This window comes from Tinamus guttatus, unplaced genomic scaffold (assembly GCF_059628265.1).
Source record: "Tinamus guttatus ecotype Peru unplaced genomic scaffold, ASM5962826v1 Tinamus_guttatus_pri_ptg000634l, whole genome shotgun sequence".
NCBI classification, from domain to species: domain Eukaryota; kingdom Metazoa; phylum Chordata; class Aves; order Tinamiformes; family Tinamidae; genus Tinamus; species Tinamus guttatus.
The window spans coordinates 418,440-445,213 of NW_028289168.1; the positions used below are offsets into that span (position 1 = coordinate 418,440).

Below are 26,774 nucleotides of genomic sequence, written 5' to 3' on the forward strand. Positions count from 1 at the left end.
AAACTTTCTTCTACAAGCCACATCCTTTAGAAATGGGTGTGAAGATGCTGAACATCCCTGTTACATGAAAAGTGATTTTATTGTGAGTGCCAGAATTACTCACTCCAATTCCCTCCACATTCCACGGGCAGAAGACCCAAATCCTTACAACACACCCGGTAAGCACAAAATGGGGTTCAATCCAGGTAAGTGCGCAGATGCCCCTTCCCCATCCCCTCCCCCTAGTAAAGGGAGAATCAGTGAAATGTGTTTTTAATGAGAAATTGAATTTTTTTTTTAATTTACTGGTTTTTCTTTCTTCAAATGTCTTTTCCTAAAATGCCACTTTTTTTTTTTTTTTTTTTTTTTTTTTTTCTCCCAGGACAGTGCACTATGCCCTGAGATAGCAAATGTCCAACAGCAGCTCCTTCAGTGAGTTCCTCCTCCTGCCATTCACAGACACGCGGGAGCTGCAGCTCTTGCACTTCTCGCTCTTCCTGGCCATCTACCTGACTGCCCTCCTGGCCAACGGCCTCATCATCACAGCTGTAGCCTGCGACCACCACCTCCACACCCCCATGTACTTCTTCCTCCTCAACCTCTCCCTCCTCGACCTTGGCTCCATCTCCACCACTGTCCCCAAATCCATGCTCAACTCCCTGTGGGATACCAGGGCCATTTCCTACTTAGGATGTTCTGCACAGGTCTTTATGTTTCTTTTCTTGATAGTAGGACAGTATTTCCTTCTCACAGTCATGGCCTATGACCGCTATGTTGTCATCTGCAGACCCCTGTATTATGGGACCCTCATGGACAGCAGAGCTTGTGTCAAAATGGCAGCAGCTGCCTGGAGTAGCAGTTTTGTCCATGCTCTCCTGCACACTGGGAACACATTTTCCTTACCACTCTGCCAAGGTAATGTGGTGGAGCAGTTCTTCTGTGAAATCCCCCAGATCCTCAAGCTCTCCTGCTCTAATTCTGACCTCAGGGAAGTTGGAGTCCTTGTGATTGCTTTTTGTGTACACTCTGGGTGTTTCATTTTCATTGTGGTGTCCTACGTGCAGATCTTCAGAGCAGTGCTGAGGATCCCCTCCGAGCAGGGCCAGCACAAAGCCTTTTCCATGTGCCTCCCGCACCTGATTGTGGTCTCCCTGTTCATCAGCACAGCCATGTTTGCCTACCTGAAGCCCCCCTCCATCTCCTCCCCATCTCTGGATCTGGTGCTGGCTGTTCTGTATGCGGTGGTGACTCCAACAGTGAACCCCCTCATCTACAGCCTGAGGAACAAGGAGCTCAAGGATGCCCTGAGGAAAGTAATTTCATGGACATTATTCAGAAATGGTAATATTGGTGTTGCTCTCCACATGTGAATCCCACTGTATCCTGTACCAGGACTGAGCAATATTTCTTTATGTTTATTAGATTTACTCTTACTAGCATTTGTTAACATGCTGCTACACAAATGGTTGGATTTGTTCCTCCTTGAATTAGACTACTTTGTCTTATATGGTTTCCAAATAAATTGGTGTCTAAGTCTGGGTCAGAGCTAACCCCCTCACTCTGTCATTAAAAGCAGAAAATTCCACCCAGTGCAGTGCCTGAAAGGTGCTCTTTAGAGGAAGCTGCTTTTAAGAATAGGCTCGAGGAATTGTACCACAAAGGCCTTGCTTCACAGGATTCTCCATGTGTTCAGGAGAAAATAGCTCAGAAATGTGTAATGAGCTCTGCATTTAGCACTCGCTCATTGGTGACCAGTGACTGTGGAAGGGATGAACCTTTCTGGAAAGGTGAAGAAGCAACTCATCAGGGATGTTGTCTCTAAGCATGTGGAGGAAAGGACGGGTGTCAGCAGTGGTCAGCATGAATTCACCGAGGGGAAATCAAGCTGAATCAGTCTGAGAGTCTTCTAGGATGGAAGGACTGCCTGGGTAGATGAGGGGAGATTGGTGCATGTTGTGTGCCTTGACTTCAGCAAAGTCTTGAACACTGTCTCCGATAACTTCCTCATGGGCAAGGTCAAGAAGTGTATGTTTAGATGAGCGGACAGCAGCTGAATGGCAGAGCTCCATGGGTTGTGATCAGTGGTGCAGAGTCTAGCTGGAGGCCTGGAGCTCTTGGTGTTCCCCAGATGTCAATATTGGGTTCAGTCTAGTCCAGCTACTTGATTAATGACCTGGATGAAGGGGATGAGTGCACACTTAGCAAGTGTCCTTATGGTCCCAAACTGGGAGCAGTGTCTGATGCCCCACACCTCTGTGCAGCCATTCCGAGGGAAATGAAGAGGCTGGAGAGTTGGGCCTCATGAAGTTCAGGGTCCTACACCTAGGGAAGAATAACTGAATGCACTGGTACAGACTGGGGTTGGCCTGCTGGAGGGCAGCTCTGCAGAGAAGGACCTGGGCATCCTGGTGGGCTGCCAGCTGACCACGAGGCAGCAATGGCTCCTTGTGGCCAAGAAGGACGGTGGCCTCCTGGGGTGCATTAGGAAGAGTGTTGCCAGCAGGTCAAGGGAGGAAATCCTCTCTCTATACTTGGCCTTGGTGAGGTCTAATCTGGAGTCCTGTGTCCACTTCTGTGTTCCTCAGTACAAGAGGGACATGGAACTACTGGAGAGAGTCCCGTGGAGGACTACAGAGATGATTAGGGGATTGGAACATCTCTCCTCTGAGGAGAGGCTGAGAGAGCTGCAGCTGTTCAGCCAGGATAGGAGAGGGCTGAGGGGGGATCCCATCACTGTGCACAAATATATCAAGGAAGAGCCTCCTTCTCTGGAGATATTCCAAACCTGCCTGGACATGATCCTGTGCAATGTGCAGTAAGTGAGCCTGCTTGTGCAGGGCTCTGGACAAGATGATCTCCACGAGTCCCTTCCAACTTCAACCATTCTCTAATATTTGAAATGCCTGCACTGAAATATATCAGCATTCTGCACTGTAAGGATCTGCCTGTGCCTCATCCTTATAGTGACTGGTACTCGTGTAGGAGGAAAAGGCATCCAGGGTCACCTGAGATGGCCAAGGAAATCCACAGTGCCCTGGCACAGTTGTGGGTCACCATGGACAAATGTCAGAAACATGCAGGACCAGATGAACTGCACATTCCTTGTCCCCCTTCACTTTAAGGTATTCAGGTTCAGGACTGCTAGGCAGGGACTCCCATATAGCCTTGATTTTCCTTTTGCATTACCTTTTATGATACACGAGCCTGTGGTGCATGCTCACCACAACTGGGCCTGCTGCACACAGGGCTGCGTTAAGAAGTGCCTGGACACCCAGACGAGAGCAGTTCTAAGCCCCCATGACTCAGCCCTGTTGTGGAGACATGTGGAATTGTGTGTCCCACTGTGGTACACCCAATGCTGCAGCAATGAGGAGGAACAGAAGAGGCTCCAGAGGGGGTCTGCAGAGATGGGCTTGGAGACCTAAAGCGCATGGCGTGTGTGGAGAAGCTGAGGGACCTGGGTTTCTTCAGCCTAGTGAGGTGTTACAGCTAAGGCGAATATAACACTGGCCAGTGACTGCTAGAAGGGTAGTTTCAGAGATGATGGAGCCTATTCTGACAATGCGAAAGAGCATGAGAAGTTGAAAGAGCCACCAACAGCAGCTTGAAATGTACAGGCTGCACTTCAGGAAAACAAGACATTTCACTTAAAGGGTAGTTCTGTGGCATAAGAGATCATGCAGAAGGTATCTAGGATCATTCCATGCCTCTGTTTCAAAGAACAGTGAACAAGACCTAGAGACATCATTTGAGATGGAGAGATCCTGGGGTGAGAGCAAGGTGGGAAGCAGTTTGGATGTCTACAGGCTGCAGGCAAACAGGCACAGAAATAGCAAAGTGTAGCAGAGCCCGAGGGGGAGATGGCCAAAGGCATTGCCATGGCCAATCCTGCCTGGCTTTCCCCCAGGGACACAAGGTGCGCTGCCCTTGGCCTTGAACACCCCCACCCACGCACTGACCCACCAGGACACCCGGGCAAAACATGGTGGAAAGGACCCCCCTACTCAGAGTCTGGACACCTGTGCTTGGCCAAGGTACTTGAAAAACACATGAAGTGTTAACCTGGCATCAGAGCAACCTGCACTTTGTCTTTGCTTATCTGCAATCAGGGCCTCCAACTTTCTGCTCTACTCAGCCCCTGGGGAGACTTTGCTGCTAATGGTCCTCAAGAGGACCAATTAACTCTCCAAGAAAGTTGGGCATTTGCTTCTGACTGTAACTGCTGCAGAGATTTCCTCAATCTCCTCCTGGAGGTTCTCAACCTCCTGGAGGTTCATAGACTCAGCACCAAATACTCCCAGGGCTCATTAAAATAAAAAATTATATATCTAAGGATATGTCATATTTTTCTTCAATCTTCAATTATTGTGTGGCTAATTGGAAAGCAATGTATTGAAATGAGGCAGATTTCAATGAGCACATGAAAAAGAAGGATGGCTGCTTTTCAGCTTTCTTTTTTCATTCTGTTTTCAGAAGAAATCTGACCACATTCTCCAGTTCCTACAGTGTCTCCCAATGAAGCCTGCACATGTGGGAAAAGCAAAGCTTTTGAGAGGAGACCTGTATGGACAACCTTCCTGTTCACATCCCCAGCCCTGACATTTCTCTCCTCAGCCACTGGGGACTTGGATAGTTCTGGTTCAAATCTAACCTTTTTCTGCTCCAGGCTGGAGCTGAATGTTACAGCTGTTGCAGTTCTTCCAGGGTCCTATGAGTTAAAAAATCTAGTCACCTGTATGACAAGCATAAGATTCATCCTCTGTCCTAAGAAACAGAATGCAATCCTGATCACTATGTTGCGTCCAAATTGCCTCCAAGGAGGTTCCCAGTCTACAAGGAATAAGCTTCCCTGAGATGTTTTTGACAGATAGATAGAACAGCCTGCATAGAAAACTCTAAAACAGCTAACTGAAGAAGTAACTACACTCCTGAAAGGGAAGGCAAGATTGAAATTCTCCACTTGCTCAAAGGAGCAACTGGAGAGTTGAGAGGTATCTGAACAATAAAGAGAAATCATGGAATCATTATTCTTGGAAAACACCTTCAAGATCATTGAGTCCAATCATAAAACCTTCAACACCATACCTGTTAAACCATGTCCCTAAGTGCCTCATCTACACATTTCTTAAATACTGCCCCACCACTTCTTCAGGCAGCCTGTTCCAATGCTTGATTACTCTTTCTGTGTAGAATTTTCTCCTAAAACGTATCCTGAACTTCCCCTGGCACAACTTGAGGCCTTCTCCTCCTGTCCTATTTTCATATATTGGAGATCAACCCTGCCTCACTACAACCTCCTTTAAGGCAGATGTAAAGAGTGATAAGGTCACCCCTGAACTTCCTCTTCTCCACACTAAATAGCTCCAACTCCCTCAACCGCTCCTCATAAGGTCTGTGCTCCAGTCCCTTTGCCAGCTTTGTTCCTCTTCTTTGGACTCACTCCAGCACCTCCATGTCTTTCTTGTACTGAGGGGCCCCAAACAGAACACAGGATTCGAGGTGCGGCCTCACCAATGCTGAGTACAGGGGGATGATCGCTTCCCTGGTCCTGCTAGCTACACTGTTCCTGATACAAGCCAGAATGCCTTTGGCCTTCTTGACCATCTGGGCACACTGCTGGCTCGTGGTCAGATGGCTGTCGACCAACACCCGCAGATCCTTTACTGCCACGCAGCTCTCCAACCACTCAGCCTCAAGCCTGTAGCTGCATGGGGTTCTTGAGAGTGAGGTGCAGGATCCAGCACTTGGCCTTGTTGAAACTCATACAGTTGGCCTCAGTCTATTAATCCAGACTGTCCAGATCATCCCCTAGAGCCTTCCTGCCCTCAAGTTGATCAAATGTTCCTTTGATGTTGGTGTTGTCTGCAAACTTGCTGAAGGTGCACTCAATCCCCTTATCCCTTATTCAGATCATTGACAAAGATATTAAAGATGTCTTGACCCAACACTGACCCTGGGGGAACACCACTCGTGACCAGTCACCAGCTGGATTTCACACCATTCACCATCACTCTCTGGGCCTGGCCATCTTCTCCGTTTTTCTCCCTGCAAAGAGTACACCTGTCTAAGCCCTGAGCTGCCAGCTTCTCCAGCAGAATGCAGTGGAAGACTGTGTCAAGAACCTTCCCAAAGTCTACTGAGACCATGTCCACAGCCTTTCCCTCATCCATTAGGCAGGTCACCTGGTCTGAGGAGATCAAGCTGGTCAGGCAGGACCTGCTTTTCATGAACCCGTATTGTTCCAGCCTGATTCCCTGCTTATCAAGCACATGCTGTATGATCGCCCTCAATATGATCTGCTCCATAACTTTTCCCAATACCGAGATCATGCTGACAGGCCTGTAGTTTCCCTGGATCCTCCATCTTGCCAACATTGGCAAGTCTCTAGCCATCTGGGACCTCCCCTGTTGACCAGGACTGCTGATAGATGATGGAGAGTGGCTTGACGACCACTTCCACCAGCTCCCTCAGAACCTTTGGGTGGATGCCACCTGGACCCATAGACGGACGTGTGAGTGTCCAAGTGGAGTACTGTGGAAACTGACTGTTTCCTCCTGATTTATGGGGGAGTTGTTCTGCTCTGCACAGGTGTCTTCTAGCTCAAGGGGCAAGCACCTTGAGGAGAACTGATCTTGTTGTTAAAGACTGAGATAAACTAGGCGTTAAGTTCCTCAGACTTAGCCTCATCCTTTGTGATCCCCATCCTCATCCCTTTTTCATGCAATTGTCAGGGTTTGTAGCGGGTCTGTGAAATCCCTGGCTCCCTTAGCAGAGAACGTTAACCTTGAAAAGATTAGAGTGTATCTATGAGATAGGGAGTTCACATGGAGACAGCAGAATGTTATTAACAAGTGTAAGGAGGTTTTGGCCACTGAGCAGAAACTGACCAAGCTAAGAATCGTCCAGTCATAACTCTGTCACTAGCTACTGTCCTTTGTAGTCCTCAGCTATTCAGCCAAGCTGGTCTTCTTCCCCTCCGACTCATCTTACAGCTCACAGGGATGGCCTGTTCCTGCATCTTTTACACTTCCTTTTTGAGAAAAGTCCAGCTTTCCTGGACTCCTTTGCTCTTCAGGACCATCCCTGCTGCTGCTCCTGGCCCCATAGCAGCGACCTCAGCGCCAGCACCTGCCGTGAGGCTCCTGCTGGCCCAGCAGCTCCTCGGGCAGGGGGACCTCGCTCGCGCACAGCCCAGCATGGGCTGCTGCCGCCGCGGGCTGCAGGGACACCAGGTTCCTCGGCAGAGCCGCCCCGGCCAGGAAGGGGCTGCTGACGTCACAACCAGCTGCGCGGCCTGGCCTATGAGGGGCTGCGGCAGCAGTGACGTCACCAGCCGACGCCCACGCGTCAGCACAGAGCCAGCCCTGCAGAGAGCAGGGGCCTCCCGGCAGCGTCCCCGCAATGGCCTCCGTGTCCCTGCCCGCTGCTGAGACACTCCTGGCCTCACAGGCAGCGCCTGCTGCTGCCCCGGCAGCTCCGCGCACACAAGGGACCTCCCCGCGTGTCTGCACCAGACCCCGCTGCCGGCTGCGCTGCTGCTGGGACAGGAGCGGCCTCAGAGCCCGTCCCCAGCCATGGGCCAGCGCTGGCCTCGCAGCTGCTCTGCCAGCAGGGACCTCCCAAGGAACTGCCCAGCCAGGCGCCTCTTGCTGGTCTGCCAGGGACTCAGAAAAGAGCAGAGCTCACGGCCACCCTCACAGACATGGATGGACCTGCTAATGCCTGGTGCTGTCCAGTCAGGAGCACAGACAATGTGACCCCCCTCCCAAGCAGGAGCAGTGCCATGTGCCTGCTGCTGGCCTCCCAGGTGCTTACAAACATTGACTTGACCATCATCTGACTAGATGATCTCCAAACATCCCTTGCAACCAGAGAAAGGTGCCTTCTCTCACTCAAGCCCCTTTGAAGCTTGCTTATGAGCCAGCAATGTCCCCTTGCTGCCAAGACCAGTGGTCTTCTGGGGTGCAGTAGGAAGACTGTAGCCAGGAGGACAAGGGAAGTGATCCTGCCTCTCTACTAAGTCCTGGGGAGGCCACCCCTTGAGTCCTGTGTCCAGCGCTGGGGTCCGCAGTACAAGAGGGACATGAAGCTACTGGAGAGAGCCCAGTATATGTCTATCTATGTCTAAAGTTGATCAGCGAGCTGGAGCATCTCTCCTATGAGGAGAAGGTGAGAGAACTGAGCCTGTTTTAGCTTGGAGAAGAGAAGACTGAGGGGGGGATCTTATCAGGGTATGCAAATACCTGAAGGGAGGATGCCAAGAGCAGAAGAGGATGGCCCAGACTCTTTTCAGTGGTGACTAGTGATGGAACAAGAGGCAACAGACAAAAATTGAAGCACAGGAAGTTCTGCCTGAATTTGAGGAAAAGCATCTTGACTGTAAAGGTGAGAGAGCACTGGCATGGGTTGCCCAGAAAGGTTGTGGAGTCTCCTTCTCTGCAGATATTCCAGACCTGCCTGGACAGGATCCTGTGCATCATGCTGTAGGTGACACTGCTTGATCAAGGGGTTTGAACTAGATCATCCCCAAAGCTCCTTCCAACCTCAAGCATTCTGTGATTCTATAAATGGTCTCCACTTGAATAGATCAGCTTTTTGAGCTGTAGGGATCTGCCTGTCCCTCAGCTTTATTGTGAGTGCTGCTCTAGTAGGATAGAAGGCATCCAGGGTCATTAGAGATGACCAAGGAAATTCCTGACCTGGCCTCCCACTGAAGCTCTATCTCCAGTGATTCCATTAGGACCTTTAGGCCAGGAGCTTGCAAGCAGACCATGTGCATGCTTAGCCTGGTAAGGGGGAATCCCACCTGCCATGTATTTGTGGAGTTAATGAGTTAGCTGAATCCTTCTCCAAACCTCGCAGTTCTGAACAGACATGTGGAGCCCCAATAAGCCATCTGAATAAGTCATCTAAATCATATATGCACCAGGTGTCAACAAGCTCCCTTTTTATCCTTGTCTGGGTGTCCTGCCTAGTTAAGAGATGTGAATCAGGACTTCCTGTGGGACATTTCTAACTTTGGTAGATAATCATTATCTGATGAAATAAATTGCAATGTTGGAATCTGTATCCCTGTACTCTTTAGAGAAGGAAAACAGGTTACTCTACTTGATGGAACATATCCCAGAGGGAGGAATCCCAAGGGACAGAGTAATTCCTGAATTCAGCTGGGCCGCAGCTCGTGGCAGCCTGTCAGCACTGCCCAGAGACAGCCGAGTGCAGGAGCAGCTCCTGTGCCAAGAGCAGCACAGCACTGCGGACAGGAGAGGAGAGAGGACAGAGAGGTGAAAGGCAGCGTGGAGTGGGAGGACAGAGGAGAGCTCATGGTGGGAGCAATCTGTGACACGGTAAGTCGCCGTCTGCAGGGTAATGCTGCTGAGGTTTCTGGAGGGCTCTGCAGCACCCCTCCCAGCTGATGACTTTGCATACAAGGCGATGCTTCAGAACAGAAATTTCCTGTCCCAGCATCACAAGGTCAGGGCATCATGGCTGCTTCTTCTGGAGCTGGTGCAAGGCAGTGAAGGCAATGTGGGCACATAGGTTCTTCAGAGCACTGTTCTTCAGAGCAGTGTCCATGCACCCCAGGGTGCTGTGTGCCTGGGGCAGTGATTCTGTGAGGATCAGCACTCAGCCTGCCAGGGCGCTGCAGGGAGAAGCTCTGGGTGGGAGGAGAGATCCCCCCTGGGCAGGTTCATTCTCCTGCTGAGAGGCTGCTGTGTGGGGTCAGGGCTGCTCACAGCTCAGCCTCACCCACACCACATATCTGGAAGGGGCTTTTCAAGAGGACACTCTTGGGAAACTTCTATGAAAGGGAAGGCAATATCCAGAGGCTAGGATTTTGTTTTGTGTCTTTTACAAGGCAGCAAATGAATGGGACATTTTAGCTTTAGATGCCTGAAGGAGAGTTCTGCAGTGCTGCTCTGAGGGATAAATAGGCCTGTGAGGACCCCAGATTATTCCTTCAAGTGCCTTGTGGGCAGCAGCAATATCCCCTTTGCACCTCTCCTCATTCTCATTGTGCTTAGTCTCACTCTGCTCTCAAGAGGAAGGGCTCCAGGGCATTTCTGACCTCCTCTGCAGTCAGATTTCCAGAACAGCAGAGCTGCCTCTCTCCTGCCATGTGCCCATTTCCCATTGCAAGGCACAGGGGCTGAGAACCACTGCCCTGGAATTCCACCCTGTCTGGGAGGTGCAGCCTGGGGATGGTGCTGCTCTGTCTCTCTCTCCTCCCTTGGCAGCAGTCAGTGTTCCTTCTCGTTTCCCTGCCTCTCCTTTCTGCTCTTGTCCTGGCAGTCAGCTGGGGCTTCAGCTACAAATTCAGATACTCACCCTGAGGTCCTGCCATGGAGGTGTCTGAAGAGGGGCAATGTGCCCAGGGTGCTGGGCAGCCTCATTGGAGGGGCTGCAAAGGGGTTGACTCTTACTTTAGGAGACTCTGTGACTGTCTCCGTTGTTCTGGTGGCTTTGTGAGCTGCCCTGCATAAGTGGACTCAGTGCACAGACTGCTTGCTGTGTCAGTAGCAATATCCTGTTCTCTCCATCATATATCCACCTTGAGCTTAGACGGAGAGCAAAGTTAAATGAGTGATTTGAAACCAGTCTTCTACGATCTCAACAGAGTCCAGAGTTGTCTGCTGGAACAAGGCAGATGGACTCAACAGCACTCCTCACTGTTCCCTGAGCAGCAGAGACCCCATTTCCATCTCCAGTCTGCTTTATGTTCATGCTTGCAGCAATAAAGACATCTGTCTTTATTTGCATGCCAAAAAGGCATGCAAAGAACCTGACCAGATATGGTGACAGAATATAAAAATCTCCAAAATAAGTAATTCTAAAACAAAATGCTAAAACCCCCTACTGCAGGCCAAACTCCTTGGAAGTTTGTGTGGGAAAATGAAAAGACCCTTTATCTTAAAGGTGGATGTCCTGTGACATCAACTCCGAAAAGGAGAGATATCAAGAACCAGTTCTTTATACACATTGGCGTAGAGTAACTCAGGCTCCGGCTCCCCCAGAACACTCAGGTGGAGCAGAGACTGAGGAGCTGACTGAAGGTGACCGTGCAAAGAAGAAATTACTGAGAGTTGGAACGGTGTCGAGAAGCATTTCTATGAAAAATGGAAACTTTATTTCAGAGAAAATTCTTCTAAGCTATTATTGCCTTTTTTCCCTACACAGTTTTCCTGAGCCCAATAGAACAGATGTCCAACAGCAGCTCCCTCAATGAGTTCCTCCTCCTGCCATTCGCAGACACACGGGAGCTGCAGCTCTTGCACTTCTCGCTCTTCCTGGGCATCTACCTGGCTGCCCTCCTGGCCAACGGCCTCATCATCACAGCTGTAGCCTGCGACCACCACCTCCACACCCCCATGTACTTCTTCCTCCTCAACCTCTCCCTCCTTGACCTTGGCTGCATCTCCACCACTGTTCCCAAATCCATGCACAATTCTTTGTGGAACATCAGAGTCATTTCACACTTGGGATGTGCTGGGCAGGTCTTTTTCTTCCTTCTTTTCGTATCAGCAGAGTATTATCTCCTCACAGTCATGGCCTATGACCGCTACGTTGCCATCTGCAGACCCCTGCACTATGGGACCCTCCTGGGCAGCAGAGCTTGTCTCAAAATGGCAGCAGCTGCCTGGGCCTGTGGCTTTCTCAATGCTCTCCTGAACACTGGGAACACATTTTCCCTACCCCTCTGCCAAGGCAATGAGGTGGAGCAGTTCTTCTGTGAGATCCCACACATCCTCAAGCTCTCCTGCTCACACTCCTACCTCAGGGAAATTGGGCTCATTGGGGTTATTGCCTGTTTAGTCTTTGGATGTTTCATTTTCATTGTGGTTTCCTACGTGCAGATCTTCAGAGCTGTGCTGAGGATCCCCTCGCAGCAGGGCCGGCACAAAGCCTTTTCCATGTGCCTCCCGCACCTGGTCGTAGTCTCCCTGTTTGTCATTACTGTATTGTTTGCCTACCTGAAGCCCCCCTCCATCTCCTCCCCACTTCTAGATATGGTTGTGTCCATTCTGTACTCTGTGGTGCCTCCAGCCCTGAACCCCCTCATCTACAGCATGAGGAACAAGGAGCTCAAGGAGGCACTGAAGAAACTGATCCAGTGAGTACAAGGTCAGTAATAAAAACTGTTTCATTCACTCACCAGGATATCTGGCATCAAGGCTCTATTTTATGCATTTCCTTTTTTAATTCTCTCTTTTACATCCATCTTAAAGTAATAAATACTAAAATAAAATGCCTATTTTTTGTCATGTCTGCACAGGAATCTCTCCTTTAACACTTAAACACAGACCATGATAAAGCAGGAAGCCAGGCTTCCCCCTTCACTAGCAGAGAGGGGGGATTCTCTGAGCCGCTTCTTTGAGCTCCCTTGGATGTGCCCAGTGCAGGGAGGAGAGTTTCCCTCTGCAGCGTCTTTTCCAGCACTGACACCAAGGGACCTCTGGGGTACAGAGTCACGGCGGGACAAGGGCAGGTGGGCTGAGACCAGGGGTCCAGTGTTGTTTAGGAGATCTCAGCTCTCGCGGCTATGCTTAGAGTGTGATCTCAAATCTCTCTAATATGAGAGAAATGGCAACCAAGTGTCCACACAGGTTTCCATGTTTCCATGCAAAGCTCCAACACACAAAACTAAACATGAGTGAATTGAAGGTAAGTCTAGAGGCAGCCTTCCCGTGGCAGTTCATCTTTCCTGAAGACAAATTCCAGTAGGGGAGCAGGAATTTCTCTATTTAGAATTGGCCTCCTCATTTCCATTCTGTCCTTCCACGCTTAATTCTGCAGATGTGGCCAAGGAACTCTCATAACCTGGTAGAGATAGGCTTGTTTTTCCTCGTACCCTGGAAGAACAGGCAGGACCAGTCCTTGGGCTCCCTTAAGCCACAGCTGGACTCCAGAATAACATTTCCATAATAAAAGGGGATCTTCCCTATGATGGTCCTGAATCTGGCCTCTCTTTAGAAACTGGAATCAAAAAATATGCCCAAGGGTGTGCAACCACAAATGGGCCTGCTCTTCTGCTTGTGAACTCCATGAGATCCAGGGGATGACCTCAGCATTCCAGGGTGATCTGTTAGCCTCAATCTAGGGTTCATCTCTCAGTGACCACTGCAGACAGGCAATGGTCTCTGCATTGCCTGTGCCAGGCTGCCCCACACGTGACTGTGCTGATGAGAGACCCCCCGGGGGATCTCCAGGCACAGGGTTTGCCTGGGAGTGGGCACTGAGTGCAGCTTTAACGAAACAGGGATGACTCACAGTGCAGGGACCAGAAGGTAGAGCACTAAACCCTGGTGCACATGGGGAAAGGAGGGCTCATGGGGAAAGGAGGGCTCTGCAATCCCCAGAGAGGCACTGGGGACCCAGGAGGCCCAGGGAAGGGGCAGTGGAGGGCGATTCCTGCACCCGCAGTGAAACACCACAGCCTGGAGCTAGTGGCCACCCAAAGACATCTCCTGCCATTGCAATATTGTGGGGGCACTCTGAGTACCAGCAGACCTCAGCCACCAGTAGCAGTGGCCACAAGGGCACACTGATTACTCATGCTCAATTTGTTGCCAAACACGATTCTCAGGTCCCTTTTTGTGGAGCTGCTCCCCAACAGGTCAACCCCCAGCCTGTCCTGGTGCATGGGGTTATTCCTCCCTAGCTGCAAGACCCTGGCACTTGCCAATGCTGAACTTCATGAGGTTCCTCTACCCCCAACTCTCCAGGCTGACCAGGTCCCTCTTAAGCCTGCACAGACCTATGGGCATATCAGCCATTTCTCCCAGGGTGCGCTCTGTCCCTTCACTGATTAATAAACTGAACAGGTTTTGACTGACTCCTCATACAATAGTTTCACGTCTCCAACTGGGCTCTGTGCCAATGATCACAACCCGAAAGCCTAAACCCCAAACCCAGCTGCTCACATGGAGGTGACCTCACAGGTGCAAACCCACCACATCCCCTGCTGCTGCCTGTGGCCTTCAGAGACAGCAGCTTCCTCAAACCCTTCCCCCACACAGGAACCACTGCTGCCCTCTCAGCTCCTCTCACCACAGAGACCCCCCACCCACCGCCCACGCCTGCCTGCCTGCTGCCGGCCAATCAGGCACTCACAAAGACATGACGTCACAGCGCCGGCCCGCCCAGCTCTCTGGCCCTGCCCTCCAGGGCAGCAATGGCCTCCCCAGCCCTTCCCCACCAGGAGCCCCAGCCCGGGCTCAAGCAGCTGCTCCGCGGAGATGATCTCAGCAGCGCAGAGCCCCGCAGGGCCCGGCTGCTGCCCAATGAGGCGCTGCAGGAGCGGTGACCTCACAGTCACCAGGCAGAGCCAGCCCTGCTGCTGCCCAATCAGCTCTGCCCGCAGCGGGGGACCTCCCAAGCAGCAGCCACGCCCTCTCCCTGCCAGCTGGCCTATCAGGGGCTGCGGCAGCAGTGACCTCCTCGTGCCCAGCGCAGCCATTGGCTGTGAGGCCCCGTGGGGCTCCTGGCTGTGCTGGGGGCTGTGCGGGGGCCGGGCAGGGAGGGGAGCCCAGCTCGGGCCTGCGGGTGCTGGGGGTGCTGGTGTGGGGGCCTGGGGGCTGTGTGAGCTGCTGTGTTGGGCTCAGCCAGCACTGCCCACCCCGGCGTGGGGGAGAAGAGGGGCAGCCAGTGCCAGGGAAACCTGCCCTGGATTCTCTCCTTCTGCCCCCAGCACCCACACAAGGGTTGGAGCTGCCCCACAGGAGCCTTGGGGCTCGGGGAAGCTCCAGGGGTCCTGGCTGCCACGTTGTCCCCTGAGCAAGGTGGGACCCTCAGGCAGGACTCCTGTGGCAGCCTCCAGCCCTGAGCAGCCACTGCCACAGCCCGGGATCCACAGGGGTCTTTGCAGTGACAGTTTCTGTGTGACCTCTCAGAAAGGAGCTCCTAAAGCTGGGAGCCTTGGTGGAGAGCGGCAAGATCACTGGGAACAAGAACTGAGGTCCAGGCTGTGGGTGTTGATCCAGCAGTCCCCATCTCACTCATCAGTCCCCATCTCATTTGATTCTATCAGCAGTTTGTGAGATGACCAGCTCCCTGCTCTGCAGCTGATGAAGCTGGTGAATATCCCTGCAACCTCCCTTCCTGCTCTTCCTCATCTCTGCATAGTCCTGGGGACCATCTTAAAGAAGAGAAACCCCATCTCCTTGGAACCCTGCCAGAGATGTGGCTTCCCAAGTCACTGCCAAAGGAAGGACTTCTTTGGGTTGCTTATTCAGTCAGTGGCAGCTCATCAGTGATGCTGTAAGCCCCGCTCTTCATGCCGGGGTTCTTGGCCCATTCTCTCCCTTGTCTTCTGTGCGTCCACCTAAGTCTCCCATTCCCACATGTCCTGTTTAATGTGACAATTTCTAGCATCCCCTTTAGGGCACTATCTGGACACATTGTGACTCCTCCTGATACTCTGTTCACTCAGAGACCCAGCAGCTGGTTTGCATTTTAGGGAGGTTAAAGCTTGCTCTGTCTTTCTGCAGTCTGCCCCATTAGCCAAGTCCTTACTATATATACGGATTGTATGGATGCATTCAAAGAGTGTCATTATTTTCCATGAAACTATTCTCTGCTTTATTCTTTTGTTACTTTGTAACTAAAAGAAGATCCCCCTGTGCCTGTTGGCAGCCAGTTGTCTAAGTAAAGCAGGTGAGAATTGGGGCAGGTCAGCTATATCCTTGAGTGCAGACCTCGGTGGACTAAGGCTAGCTTTCAACATGAGTGATTTAAATTCCTGAGAGGCTGATAAGAGAAATGCTAGGGTTGGGGAGGTGGAGAGGAAAATTGTGCCTACAGTGCCCGATCTCTGGGTCACTGCTTTTCCTACATGTGCTGACCCTCCAGCTTTCCCTACATAGCTTGATGGCTATGAATTGGATGTTGTGCTGTTACCTATTCTTTAGAATAATAATAGAAAACTTTGAAAAGATGAAATACTTGTATATGATTGTTGTCCTTAGCTTTTAGCTACACTCCCCAAACCTCTCCAATTAGCCATGGACACTTGAAGGAAATTGCAGGGAGAGTTTGGGTTTATCAGGGCTTTTTGCTTGTTAATGAGCTTCATGCAGTACTTGGAGCAGAGTCCATGAATTGCAGCTATTGAAAGGAGATTGAAGAAATCAGTGAAGAAGTCAAAGTCAGAAGGAAACCCTAAAGTTTTGTAGAGCATTAATGGATCCCACTGAGGCCATTAACTACAATAACTCACCAGGGGCTGGTTAAAGCTAAAAAATGTAATCATTTGTAATAGTTAGGTAGAGAAAATACTCAGGTGGCTCTGATGCCAAATACACCCTTGGTGTGTTTTGTCAACACATTGGCCAAGCACAGGCAGAGAAACCCTGGGAAGGGAGATCCCTTCCTCCATTTTTTGCCCACATCCTCCCTGGCATCAATGTTTGGGTGACGGTGTGCAACGCTGAGTACAGGACAAACACACAACACCTCCCAAGGTCCCCAGAAGGATAAAGGGGGAAAGAAGTCCTGATGATTCCTGGTAGGCCTTGGTGACAGACACAACAGCCATAGTCAAGAGGATAAAGACCTCCATTCTGTTGGGGCCTTGGCAGTGCCCTTGGCCATCTCTACCACAGGTCATCCTAGACCTGCTCCTGTGTCCCTGGACACCCAATCTGCTTCCCCAGCAAGTTCTCACAAGAGGTTCTCCTTCCCTTCCTTGAGAGCTTTTCCATCCTCAGTGGCTGTTTCTTGAAACACAAAGCCATGGGTGGTGGCAGACTCTCCCTGGGTGTCCTGTAGCACCACTGCTCTACCCTTCAAGTGATATTTCTTCATCCTCTTGCCCAATCTGAGATTCCCAAGCTGTACTTTTGTCCTGTTTCCTCCTTTCATGCTGCTTCCCACTCCCAAGGAAATCTCTTGGCAGCCCCATAATGTGGGTCGAATATAACCTTGTGTGTCACGACAGAGTGGAACGTGAGGAACTGAAGTGCCAGGGCCCGAACGACAGGCCCGAGTCGGGGTTGACTTAGAGTTGAATATGGCACTGCCTATGCAGTACACAACACTCCCCTGTAGAATTGCTCATGCCAGCTTGCATGGAGGCTTATTAAACTGTAGCTTTTTAAGCTCTCGTGTGGCTCTTTTTGACCTTGAAGGGAACCCTCCCATCCGAGGCCTGGGCTCTGAGCAGATCCGCATCCCACATGATAGGGAAAGTATGCCACATCAGATGTTACTGCTCACAAACAAAATGCAAGTTATCATCATTTGCTGATTTGTCTCTATAAAAGATGGACACTCTTGCCACAATTTTGGAGACCTCACAGGTGGAAGCACCACGTAAGACCTCCCCGTTGCCGGGAAGGTTCTCCAAATTCTCACCACAACAGGGACTCCCCAGCAACTGCGGATCTGGATGATGAACACATATGATGGCATATTTAGGCAATTGGTGATGTATCTTTTAGTCACTATTCTCTTTCTCGTATACTCATGGTTAGGTGCATTACCTTGCTTATTTTGTCTGTTGCTAAAACCAGTGTGTAATAAGCTTATTTTGTTAAATGTATCATTCCGTACTGCCTTAATATAAATAGTGAAATAAGACTATTCTTTCCAGTGGTGTCTGGTTCTTTCGGTCGCCTTGTCTGCCCCAAAGCTGTGCCGTTGCTCTTCTTTCTCATCATGCTCCTTTGCATGCCCCAAGCCCCTGGCCCTTTTGGCCCCGTGTAGCAAGTGTGCATTACAAGCGGTATGCAAATTATTGCCTGATGACTTTTAAAAGAAGGGAAAGATGCCTCTTCTCTTGCTGCTCTCCAAGAAAAAGCAGCCCAGCCTGAACCAGGCAATGCCTGTAACAAGACCAAGCAAGGCAGAGCAAGGTCCTTCCTTGCGCTCAGCTTCTTCTATTCCCAGTTGTCACTTTGACCATGCAGGTGGCAGGTGAAGTTGTCTGAGGTGTGAAGCACAGGAATAACACCAGAGGAGAAACTGCCACTTGTGCACTTTGAGATGTGATCGTGACACATGCAATGGTGCAGTGTGACAAACAGAGAAGGGGTAAAGGGAAGCAAGCTAACCATCAGGAGGCATGAAAGCAGTGCGAGATGCAGTGTCATAAATGCAGCATTCCAATGTGAGCCCCTTTTTGCATCTATCAGGAGGTTCTCAGAGAGTCTCTGATGTGTGACAGTCGCTTGCCAAGGGCCAGAGGTACAAGCAGTGTAACTGGAGGGACTCGATTTCTTCCAGTTCATGGAGCTCTGTCAGACGTGGGCACTGAACAGTGCAAGAATGTCCCCTCAGAGCCCATGGTTTTGTGGTTGTCCAGTTTGCTGAAGTGAGCCCTACTCAGATCCTCCTCCAGCAAGGGAAAGTCTTCCTTTCTGCATTTCTCCATGGTCTCCAGGGCCTAGGATTCCTGAGGGTCACTCTTAGCACTAAAGCCTGAGGCAAAGGTGGCCTTTTCTGTGTCCTCTCCCACCAGGGCTCTTGGCCCATTTAGCAGCAGGCCCGTGTTTTCCCTAGTCAGCCTTTTGTTCCTGCCGTATTGTTGTATTTTAAATGATTATTTATTATTATTTTATCAGGAAGGTAAGAGTAAAAATTCATAAAGAAATAAATACATGTTTCATGGCAAGTACATGGGAATGACAAGTGACTGCACACAGGACAGTTTTGGCACTGACATTGTACCCATTGAGGAAGTTTCCTCGGTGCCTCCTTGAACTCCTTGTTCCTCATGCTGTAGACAAGGGGGTTCAGTGCCGAATGGCCAGTACAGAGAGATCCAGAGCTGGGAAGGATGTGGAGGCGGGGTGGGAGGAGAGACAAAGTGTTTAAGGGTGACATTTCACTGCCCCTGTGACCAGGGGTAGGAGTCAGACCCAACCAAATGGGTATCACGACCTCTAATCCCTCCGGGGGACTGCAGATGACTGCACAGTCCAGGGCACCTGGACTGCAGAGCATTTCCAAGGGTGCTCGTTGTGTCCAGTTGTGCCTATACATCCTGCCCCTGGTATTTGATAGATGGTGACCCAGAGGGCTCTCCGTTCTCCCTTCTTCCTGACAGCTGAGTCCTCCCTGCCTCTCCTGAGACTGCAGAGTCCTCTTTTGCCTGCGAATACCCAGTGCTTTACCTCTAAGAAACTCCATCTTCGAGGACCTCTCCCTTTATGAGGCTCTACTCACAGGCCATCCCAGGCATATGCTGTCCCAGGAGGATCTCTGTGCTCTCCTGACACCGCCAGCTTCCCCTTCATGAGAACAGCCGTCTGACACTGTGCCTTAATACGTAGGAGAGCGGTGCATGTGTAAATCCATGACCATTCAGCATCTCCACTATCCTTGGAGTCTGATAGGGGAATTCTCAAACCAGCCCTTGGTCTCTGAAAGATCATTACATGATTCCGAGCTCTGTGTTGCTGAACCCATGGAGAATCCTGTGCAGCAGGCCCTTCAGGGGTGCAAGTCCTTGGGCCTATTCTTGACAGCAGCTTTGGAGGAAAAGCCCAGATTTCACGCACTGTACTGATAGAAATTACTTTATTACAGAGATACTGTTAGGGAGCCAGTCATTGTCCAGCATTCGTCACAATTTAGGGTATCAGGTGAGACAGAGCAGGCACCGTAAAAAGGGGAATGAATACAAGTAGTTGTGTAGGAACACGATAACAATTATTATCACTAGTAAAAGTCATAATAAAAATAACATGAAGAAACAAGGCTCAATCTAGTTACGGGATACAGAAAGAGTCATTTGTGGAGAGATGTGGAAAAATTACCACTGCTTAAAAAGGTCCATGAAATCACTTTCCTAATGGCATCCTTGAGCTCCTTGTTCCTCATGCTGTAGATGAGGGGGTTCAGTGCTGGAGGCACCACCGAGTACAGAACAGCCAGCACCAAATCCAGAGCTGGGGAGGAGATGGAGGGGGGCTTCTGGTAGGCAAACAGACCAGTGCTGATACACAGGGAGACCACGGCCAGGTGTGGGAGGCACATGGAAAAGGCTTTGTGCCGGCCCTGCTCAGAGGGGATCCTCAGCACAACTCTGAAGATCTGCATGTAGGACATCACAATGAAAACAAAACACCCAAAGAATAAACAGGCACTAACCCCAAGAAACCCAACTTCCCTGAGGTAGGAATCGGAGCAGGAGAGCTTGAGGATCTGGGGGATCTCACAGAAGAACTGCTCCACCACATTGCCTTGGCAGAGGGGTAGGGAAAATGTGTTCCCGGTGTGCAGGAGAGCATTGAGAAAGCCACTGGCCCAGGCAGCTGCTGCCATTTTGACACAAGCCCTGCTGCCCAGGAGGGTCCCATAGTGGAGAGGTCTGCAGATGGCAACATAGCGGTCATAGGCCATAATGGTGAGGAGATAAAACTCTGCTGAAAGTAAGAAAAATATGAAAAAGACCTGTGCAGCACATCCTGAGTAGGAAATGGCCCTGGTGTCCCACAGAGAATAGTCCATGGCTTTTGGGACAGTGGTGGAGATGAAACCGAGGTCAAGGAAGGAAAGGTTGAGGAGGAAGAAGTACATGGGGGTGTGGAGGCGGTGGTCGCAGGCTACGGCTGTGATGATGAGGCCGTTGGCCAGGAGGGCAGCCAGGTAGATGCCCAGGAAGAGCAAGAAGTGCAAGAGCTGCAGCTCCCGCTTGTCTGCGAATGGCAGGAGGAGGAACTCATTGAGGGAACTGCTGTTGGGCATTAGCTGCCTCCAGTTACGTGGGACTGTGCAAAGAGGTAAAGACAGTGACATGTCAGGAGAGACCTTTCTTATCAAAACTCTTTGACATTTTCACATCCTCTTCCACCTATGCAGACAGAGATGCAGATGTAGACACATGCTCCTTCTTGTCAATATCTTAGTTCAGCTCTCTGTCTGGAGTTCTAGCTCATACTGGCTGAGAGTGCCACGAGCAGCAGGAATCTCCATCTATGGGCTCCAGAGGGATCAGTTCTGCTATGATGTGTAAGGGCAGTTCAACATTTTCACATTCATTTATGAGGCATTTTGACCATAAAAGCAATTACTTCATTTTTTTGGAGAGTCTGTGCTTTGTTTGTCTGCTCTGCAGGGCAGGAATACACACCCTTTCCTCTGCTCTCCATGTGAAGACTATTGAGACCTTAGAGACAAAAGCTCTCCTTGTGCCCTACCACAGTGCCAACACACTGGTCTTTCATCGCTTCCATTCCCACCACCCAGAGGTGCTTGTGGGTGAGCACCTCTCTAGGTAGGGAACATCTCTTGTGTCAGCCTGTGATGACTTTAGTGTCCACTTACAACACAGATCTGCAGATCTTATAGAACAGTGAATTCACCTCCCTTTCTCAGCTATCCAAAAAGTGATGGAGAGGGTGTGACACAGCACATGGCTCCAATGATTAGAATAGGGACACTGTGATGTGGTTCTGGTAGGGACAGAGAACTCAGCACCCAGCTTGTAGGCAAAGACACACAGTGCTTAGCTTGACTGCCAACATAAAGCCCTCCACCCCAGCAGCATTTCCATTACCTTAGACCCTCTGTGGCTTCTGCATAGCACATTCAGCCATCACAAACATTCTAGAGAAGATCTGTGTCCCTCCAAAGGGCAGCACACATCCCAACAGCGCATTTCAAGGTGAGTCAAGGGTCTTAAATGTGAGGTCTCCTGAAAGGACACTGAGCTTCTTCCCCAGCCTCATGGACTGTGCTGCTTTGAGCCCCAAGGGTGAGAAGGGAGCCTTGTCTTCTATCTCCACTGGAGACAGCTCTGCAACAGAAACCACAGGATCTGTGTCAGGCTCTAGCTGCAAATTTCCTCTCCACAAAGCCCAAGCACAGGAACAAGAGCATCCCAGCCCAAGAGGGAAACAAACAGCAACACCTTGTTGCTTCTGTCTGGTCTTGCAAAGGTGGCAGGAGGGAGGCACACTGAGGAAGGCCTTGCCCTAACCTGGCTGCACACAGCAGCTCCTGGATGGAGACGTCACAGGGTGGTTGTTCTCAGCTCCTTTGCTGGTGTTTAGGAAAGGGGCTCGTGGCAAAAGAGCTGCCCCTCTCCTCTTCGGGGGCTCTTACTGCCAAAAAGGCAGCTTGTGCCCTCCATGCCATGGCCTTGAGGGCAGAGGCCCTGCTGGGTGCCAGAGGAAAGGTGCAGGGTGCTGGCGGAGGGGGAAGCATCTGCACTGCAGGAGCTGGCAGAGAGTTTCCTGCACTCCAACCTCACATGAGATTTTGGCATTAGCTTCCTCTTGCCTTGGGCTGTATCTCTGCTGCTTGGAGATGTCCTTGCTGAGAGCTGTTCCTTTGTCCCCACAGACCCCATCCCACTGGGCACTCAGCTTGGCTACAGAAAGTTCTGAAGAGCAGGAAACTTACTGGGGCACCTCCCTGATTGCAGGTGCTACAGAGCAGATCTTAAGACTGGAAAGGGGATTTTGGTGCTGTGTGTAGGCTGAGAGGGGCTAAAGGCACTTGATGAGGTTCCTTGTAAGCTTATCTATCTTCCAGTGTGATTGTGAATAAACTGTGACCCTTTTTTAACCCTGGCTGCTACAAATCCATTCCCACCATGCAGAGACAAGTCTTGGAAAACTCCATTCTCAAAATGGTGAGATGGAGCTGTGGGTAGTCCTGACCCACACAGCAGCCTCTCAGCAGGAGAAGGAATCGGCTCTGCTGGTTCACCCAGAGCTTCTCCCCAGATCCTATCACAGTGTGGTAGGGAATCCTTGTTATGAAGAATCCCCTCCTCCTCTGCACTGGTCGAATCAGGAGACTGAGGCTTAAAAAAACAAATAAACTCATGAAGATATGAGATGGGTTCAGCAGACCCTCCAGGAGCATCAGTAGCATTGCCAAAGACTCACCGTGCCAAGGGCTGGGAAGATTTCACCCACAGCAATCTCTCCCCCAACTCCACTCTATAAACTGCTGTTCACCCCTCGCTGCCTTCTCTCCTCTGCTGTCCGCAGCAGCAGGCAGTGCCCGCAGTCCTGCTGCTCTTGGCACAGGAGCTGCTCCTGCACTCGGCTGTCTCTGGGCAGTGCTGCCAGGCTGCCACGAGCTGCCTCCATCCCAGGAGCCTGGCCTCGCTCAGGAGCAGAGGAACAGCTGAACTCATCAATTTCTCTGTCCCCTGTGCCCCCTCCTCCTGGGAAATGTTCTCTCAGATAGTCTGAAGTAATCATCTATTTTTCATCTTTGAAGAGTAAAGGGAGACTGATTCCAATATTGCAAGTTCTTTCATCAGAGGATGACTATGAAAGTTGGTAATGTCCCATTCTGGAAGCCACAATTCACATCTCTTAGCTATGCAGGATACCCAGAGAGGGCTAAGGAGGGAGCTCCCTGACACATGGTGCAGATGTGGATTCAGGTGACTTATTCTGAGCACCACATGCCTATTCAGAAGCCCCTGGGTTGGAGAGGGATTCAGCTAACTCCCATGGACTCCACAAATACATGGAAGGTGAGATTCCCCTTAGCAAGATAAACATGCACAACACAGACATCTGCTTGCGAGCTCCTTGTCTAAGCTCCTAATGGAATCACTGCAGATGAAGTCAGTTGTTCACACAAGAATACCTGGTGACATTGAAAGAGACAAGGGTGGTCCAAGGCATGTGCCAGTGTGTGCTTACTCTGATGGACCAAGTGTGATACCCTCATCTTTCTGGTGCTTCGGCTGAGTCCAGGTCAGGAATTTCCTTGGCCATCTCAAATGCCTTCTACTCACACACACAATAAAGCTGAGGGACAGGCAGATCCATTCAGGTCAAAAAGATGATATATTTCAATGGAGGCCCTTTATAGAATCACAGAATGGCTGAGGTTGGAAGGAGCTTTGGGAATGATCTAGTTCAACCCCTTTGATCAAGCAGTGTCACCTACAGCACGATGCACAGGATCCTGTCCAGGCAGGTGTTGCCTGACATTGGCAATCGACTCCGTCTGCCGAGGCGGCCAGGCACGTCCAACCCGTGCCTGGGCCAGAGAGCACAGACACCAATATGAGGATGCTGCAAATGGCGTTTATTGATGGATAACAAGGTGTTATATAGCTAAGGTTTACAACGTCACATCCGCCTGCTTACATCATAGACTAAACACTATTGGCTATTAAGGGCCCTATCTTTCCGTACAGCACGATATCTTCCGGCCGCCGGACCCTAACTATCTACAACAGCAGGTCTGGAATATCTGCAGAGAAGGAGACTCCACAACCTTTCTGGGCAACCCATGCCAGTGCTCTGTCACCTTCACAGTCAAGATGCTTTTCCTCAAATTCAGGCAGAACTTCCTGTGCTTCAATTTGTGTGTGTTGCCTCTTGTGCCATCACTAATCACCACTAAAAAGAGTCTGGGCCATCCTCTTCTGCTCTTGGCATCCTTTCTTCAGGTATTTGCACACCCTGATAAGATCCCCTCTCAGCCTTCTGTTCTCCAGGCTAAAACAGCCACAGCTCTCTCACCTCCTTCTCATAGGAGAAATGCTCCAGCTCCCTGATCAACTTTGTGGACCTATGCTGGGCTCTCTCCAGTAGCTTCATGTCCCTCTTGTACTGGGGAGCCCAGCACTGGACACAGGACTCAAGGGGTGGCCTTTCCAGGACCTAGTAGAGAGGCAGGATGACCTCACTTGTCCTCCTGGAAGCAGTCTTCCTACTGCACCCCAGAAGACCACTGGCCTTCTTGGCAGCAAGGGGACATTGCTGGCTCATAAGCAAGCTTCAAGGGGGCTTGAGTGAGAGAAGGCACCTTTGGTTGCAAGGGATGTTTGGAGATCATCTAGTCAGATGATGGTCAAGTCAATGTTTGTAAGCACCTGGGAGGCCAGCAGCAGGCACATGGCACTGCTCCTGCTTGGGAGGGGGGTCACATTGTCTGTGCTCCTGACTGGACAGCACCAGGCATTAGCAGGTCCATCCATGTCTGTGAGGGTGGCCGTGAGCTCTGCTCTTTTCTGAGTCCCTGGCAGACCAGCAAGAGGCGCCTGGCTGGGCAGTTCCTTGGGAGGTCCCTGCTGGCAGAGCAGCTGCGAGGCCAGCGCTGGCCCATGGCTGGGGACGGGCTCTGAGGCCGCTCCTGTCCCAGCAGCAGCGCGGCCGGCAGCGGGGTCTGGTGCAGACACGCGGGGAGGTCCCTTGTGTGCGCGGAGCTGCCGGGGCAGCAGCAGGCACTGCCTGTGAGGCCAGGGGTGTCTCAGCAGCGGGCAGGGACACGGAGGCCATTGCGGGGATGCTGCCGGGAGGCCCCTGCTCTCTGCAGGGCTGGCTCTGTGCTGACGCGTGGGCGTCGGCTGGTGACGTCACTGCTGCCGCAGCCCCTCATAGGCCAGGCCGCGCAGCTGGTTGTGACGTCAGCAGCCCCTTCCTGGCCGGGGCGGCTCTGCCGAGGAACCTGGTGTCCCTGCAGCCCGCGGCGGCAGCAGCCCACGCTGGGCTGTGCGCGAGCGAGGTCCCCCTGCCCGAGGAGCTGCTGGGCCAGCAGGAGGCTCACGGCGGGTGCTGGCGCTGAGGTCGCTGCTGCCAGAGCAGTGAGGGGCCAGCAGCAGCGGCGGGGATGAGAGGGTTTGCTGAGGGTGCCCCGTGGAGGGGCTGACACCTGAGGAGCTCTGCAGCCCTGGAGAAAGGCAGCTCCTTAATCAAGAGGAGGGAGATAGAGCACTTAGCACCAGGAATTTGTGCCGCTGTGAGCATGATCTTCTCCGTCGAACATGGACAAGGAGCAGAGACTTTCAGTGAGCTACCAGTGGACCAGGGAGTCCAGCAAGACCTTTTAGGCTGCTAAATGAATCCAGGGCCTAAGTGAGCATGGTGTAACAAGAGCAGTGGCATTAGTAATTGATGATTGCCAGGCTCCTTGTGCTGCAGTAGTTCCTCTCCCTGTCTGATGGGTGAGTTAATGTAAACTCGGATGAATTGCACTCTGAAGATGTGGTAAGGGAAACGATGGGCACTGTCTCCAGCAGCAAGTTCACAGAATCACAGAGTGGTTAACATTGGAAGGGACCTCTACAGCTCATCTAGTCCAACTCCCCTGCTCAAGCAGGGAAACCTAGAGCATGTGGCACAGGGTGGCATCCAGGTGAGTTTTGAAGATCTCCAGAGAAGGAGACTCCACAACCTCTCTGGGCAGCCTGTTCCAGGGCTCTGGCACCCTCACAGTAAAGTTCTTCCTCACATGGAGATGGAACTTCCTGTGTTTCAACTTGCACCCATTACCCCTTGTCCTGTCATTGGCCACCACCAAGAAGAGTTTGGCCCCATCCTCCCTACAGTCACTCCTAAGGCACTTACTTCTCCATGTTGGTCATATGTCTGCTCAGTCTTCTCTTCTCCAGACTAAACAGGCCCAGCTCGCTTAGTCTTTCCTCATATGATAGATGCCAGGATCCCATTGGCCTTCTTGGCCATGAGGACACATTGCTGACTCATGGTTAACTACTTGTCAACCAGGATTCCCAAATCCCTCTCTGCAGAGATGCTTTCCAGCAGGTCAACCTCTAATCTATACTGGTGTCTGGGGTTGTTCCTCCCCACGTGCAATTGTCCTTGTAGTGAGGTGCTGGGCAATATTTCTAAATGCCTCTGCCTTTGCCTCTGCTTTTTTTTCTCCTCTACATTGCCCTATTAGCCTGGAGCTAAGTAACGAGATCCCAGTCTACCCAAGGGGTATCTGCTGGTTTGAGTGCCCTGAGGTATCCGATAGTTTTAGTGAGTATCAGAATGACTCATCCTTATGCTTGGCAGGTCTGTCCTTAAAGATCTGCTGGCTTTCCTGAGCTCTGAGCTCTCTCCGCCCTTCTGCGGAGAGGGACCTGG

The 26,774-nt window shown here is 51.2% G+C and overlaps 2 protein-coding genes across 2 annotated transcripts; one reads left to right on the forward strand and one right to left on the reverse strand.

Moving 5' to 3' along the window:
* The first annotated feature begins 350 nt into the window (after nt 1–350).
* On the forward strand, nt 351–1,349 carry LOC148592129 (olfactory receptor 14C36-like). The gene has a single exon (XM_088535594.1). The coding sequence runs from the start codon at nt 390–392 to the stop codon at nt 1,347–1,349; it is 960 nt and encodes a 319-aa protein (XP_088391720.1). The 5' UTR covers nt 351–389.
* Nucleotides 1,350–19,707: 18,358 nt separating this feature from the next.
* On the reverse strand, nt 19,708–26,257 carry LOC148592130 (olfactory receptor 14C36-like). The gene is made up of 2 exons (XM_088535595.1): nt 26,250–26,257; nt 19,708–20,746 (listed from the first exon to the last, which is right to left on the reverse strand). The coding sequence occupies exons 1-2, from the start codon at nt 26,255–26,257 to the stop codon at nt 19,708–19,710; spliced, it is 1,047 nt and encodes a 348-aa protein (XP_088391721.1).
* Nucleotides 26,258–26,774: the final 517 nt, after the last annotated feature.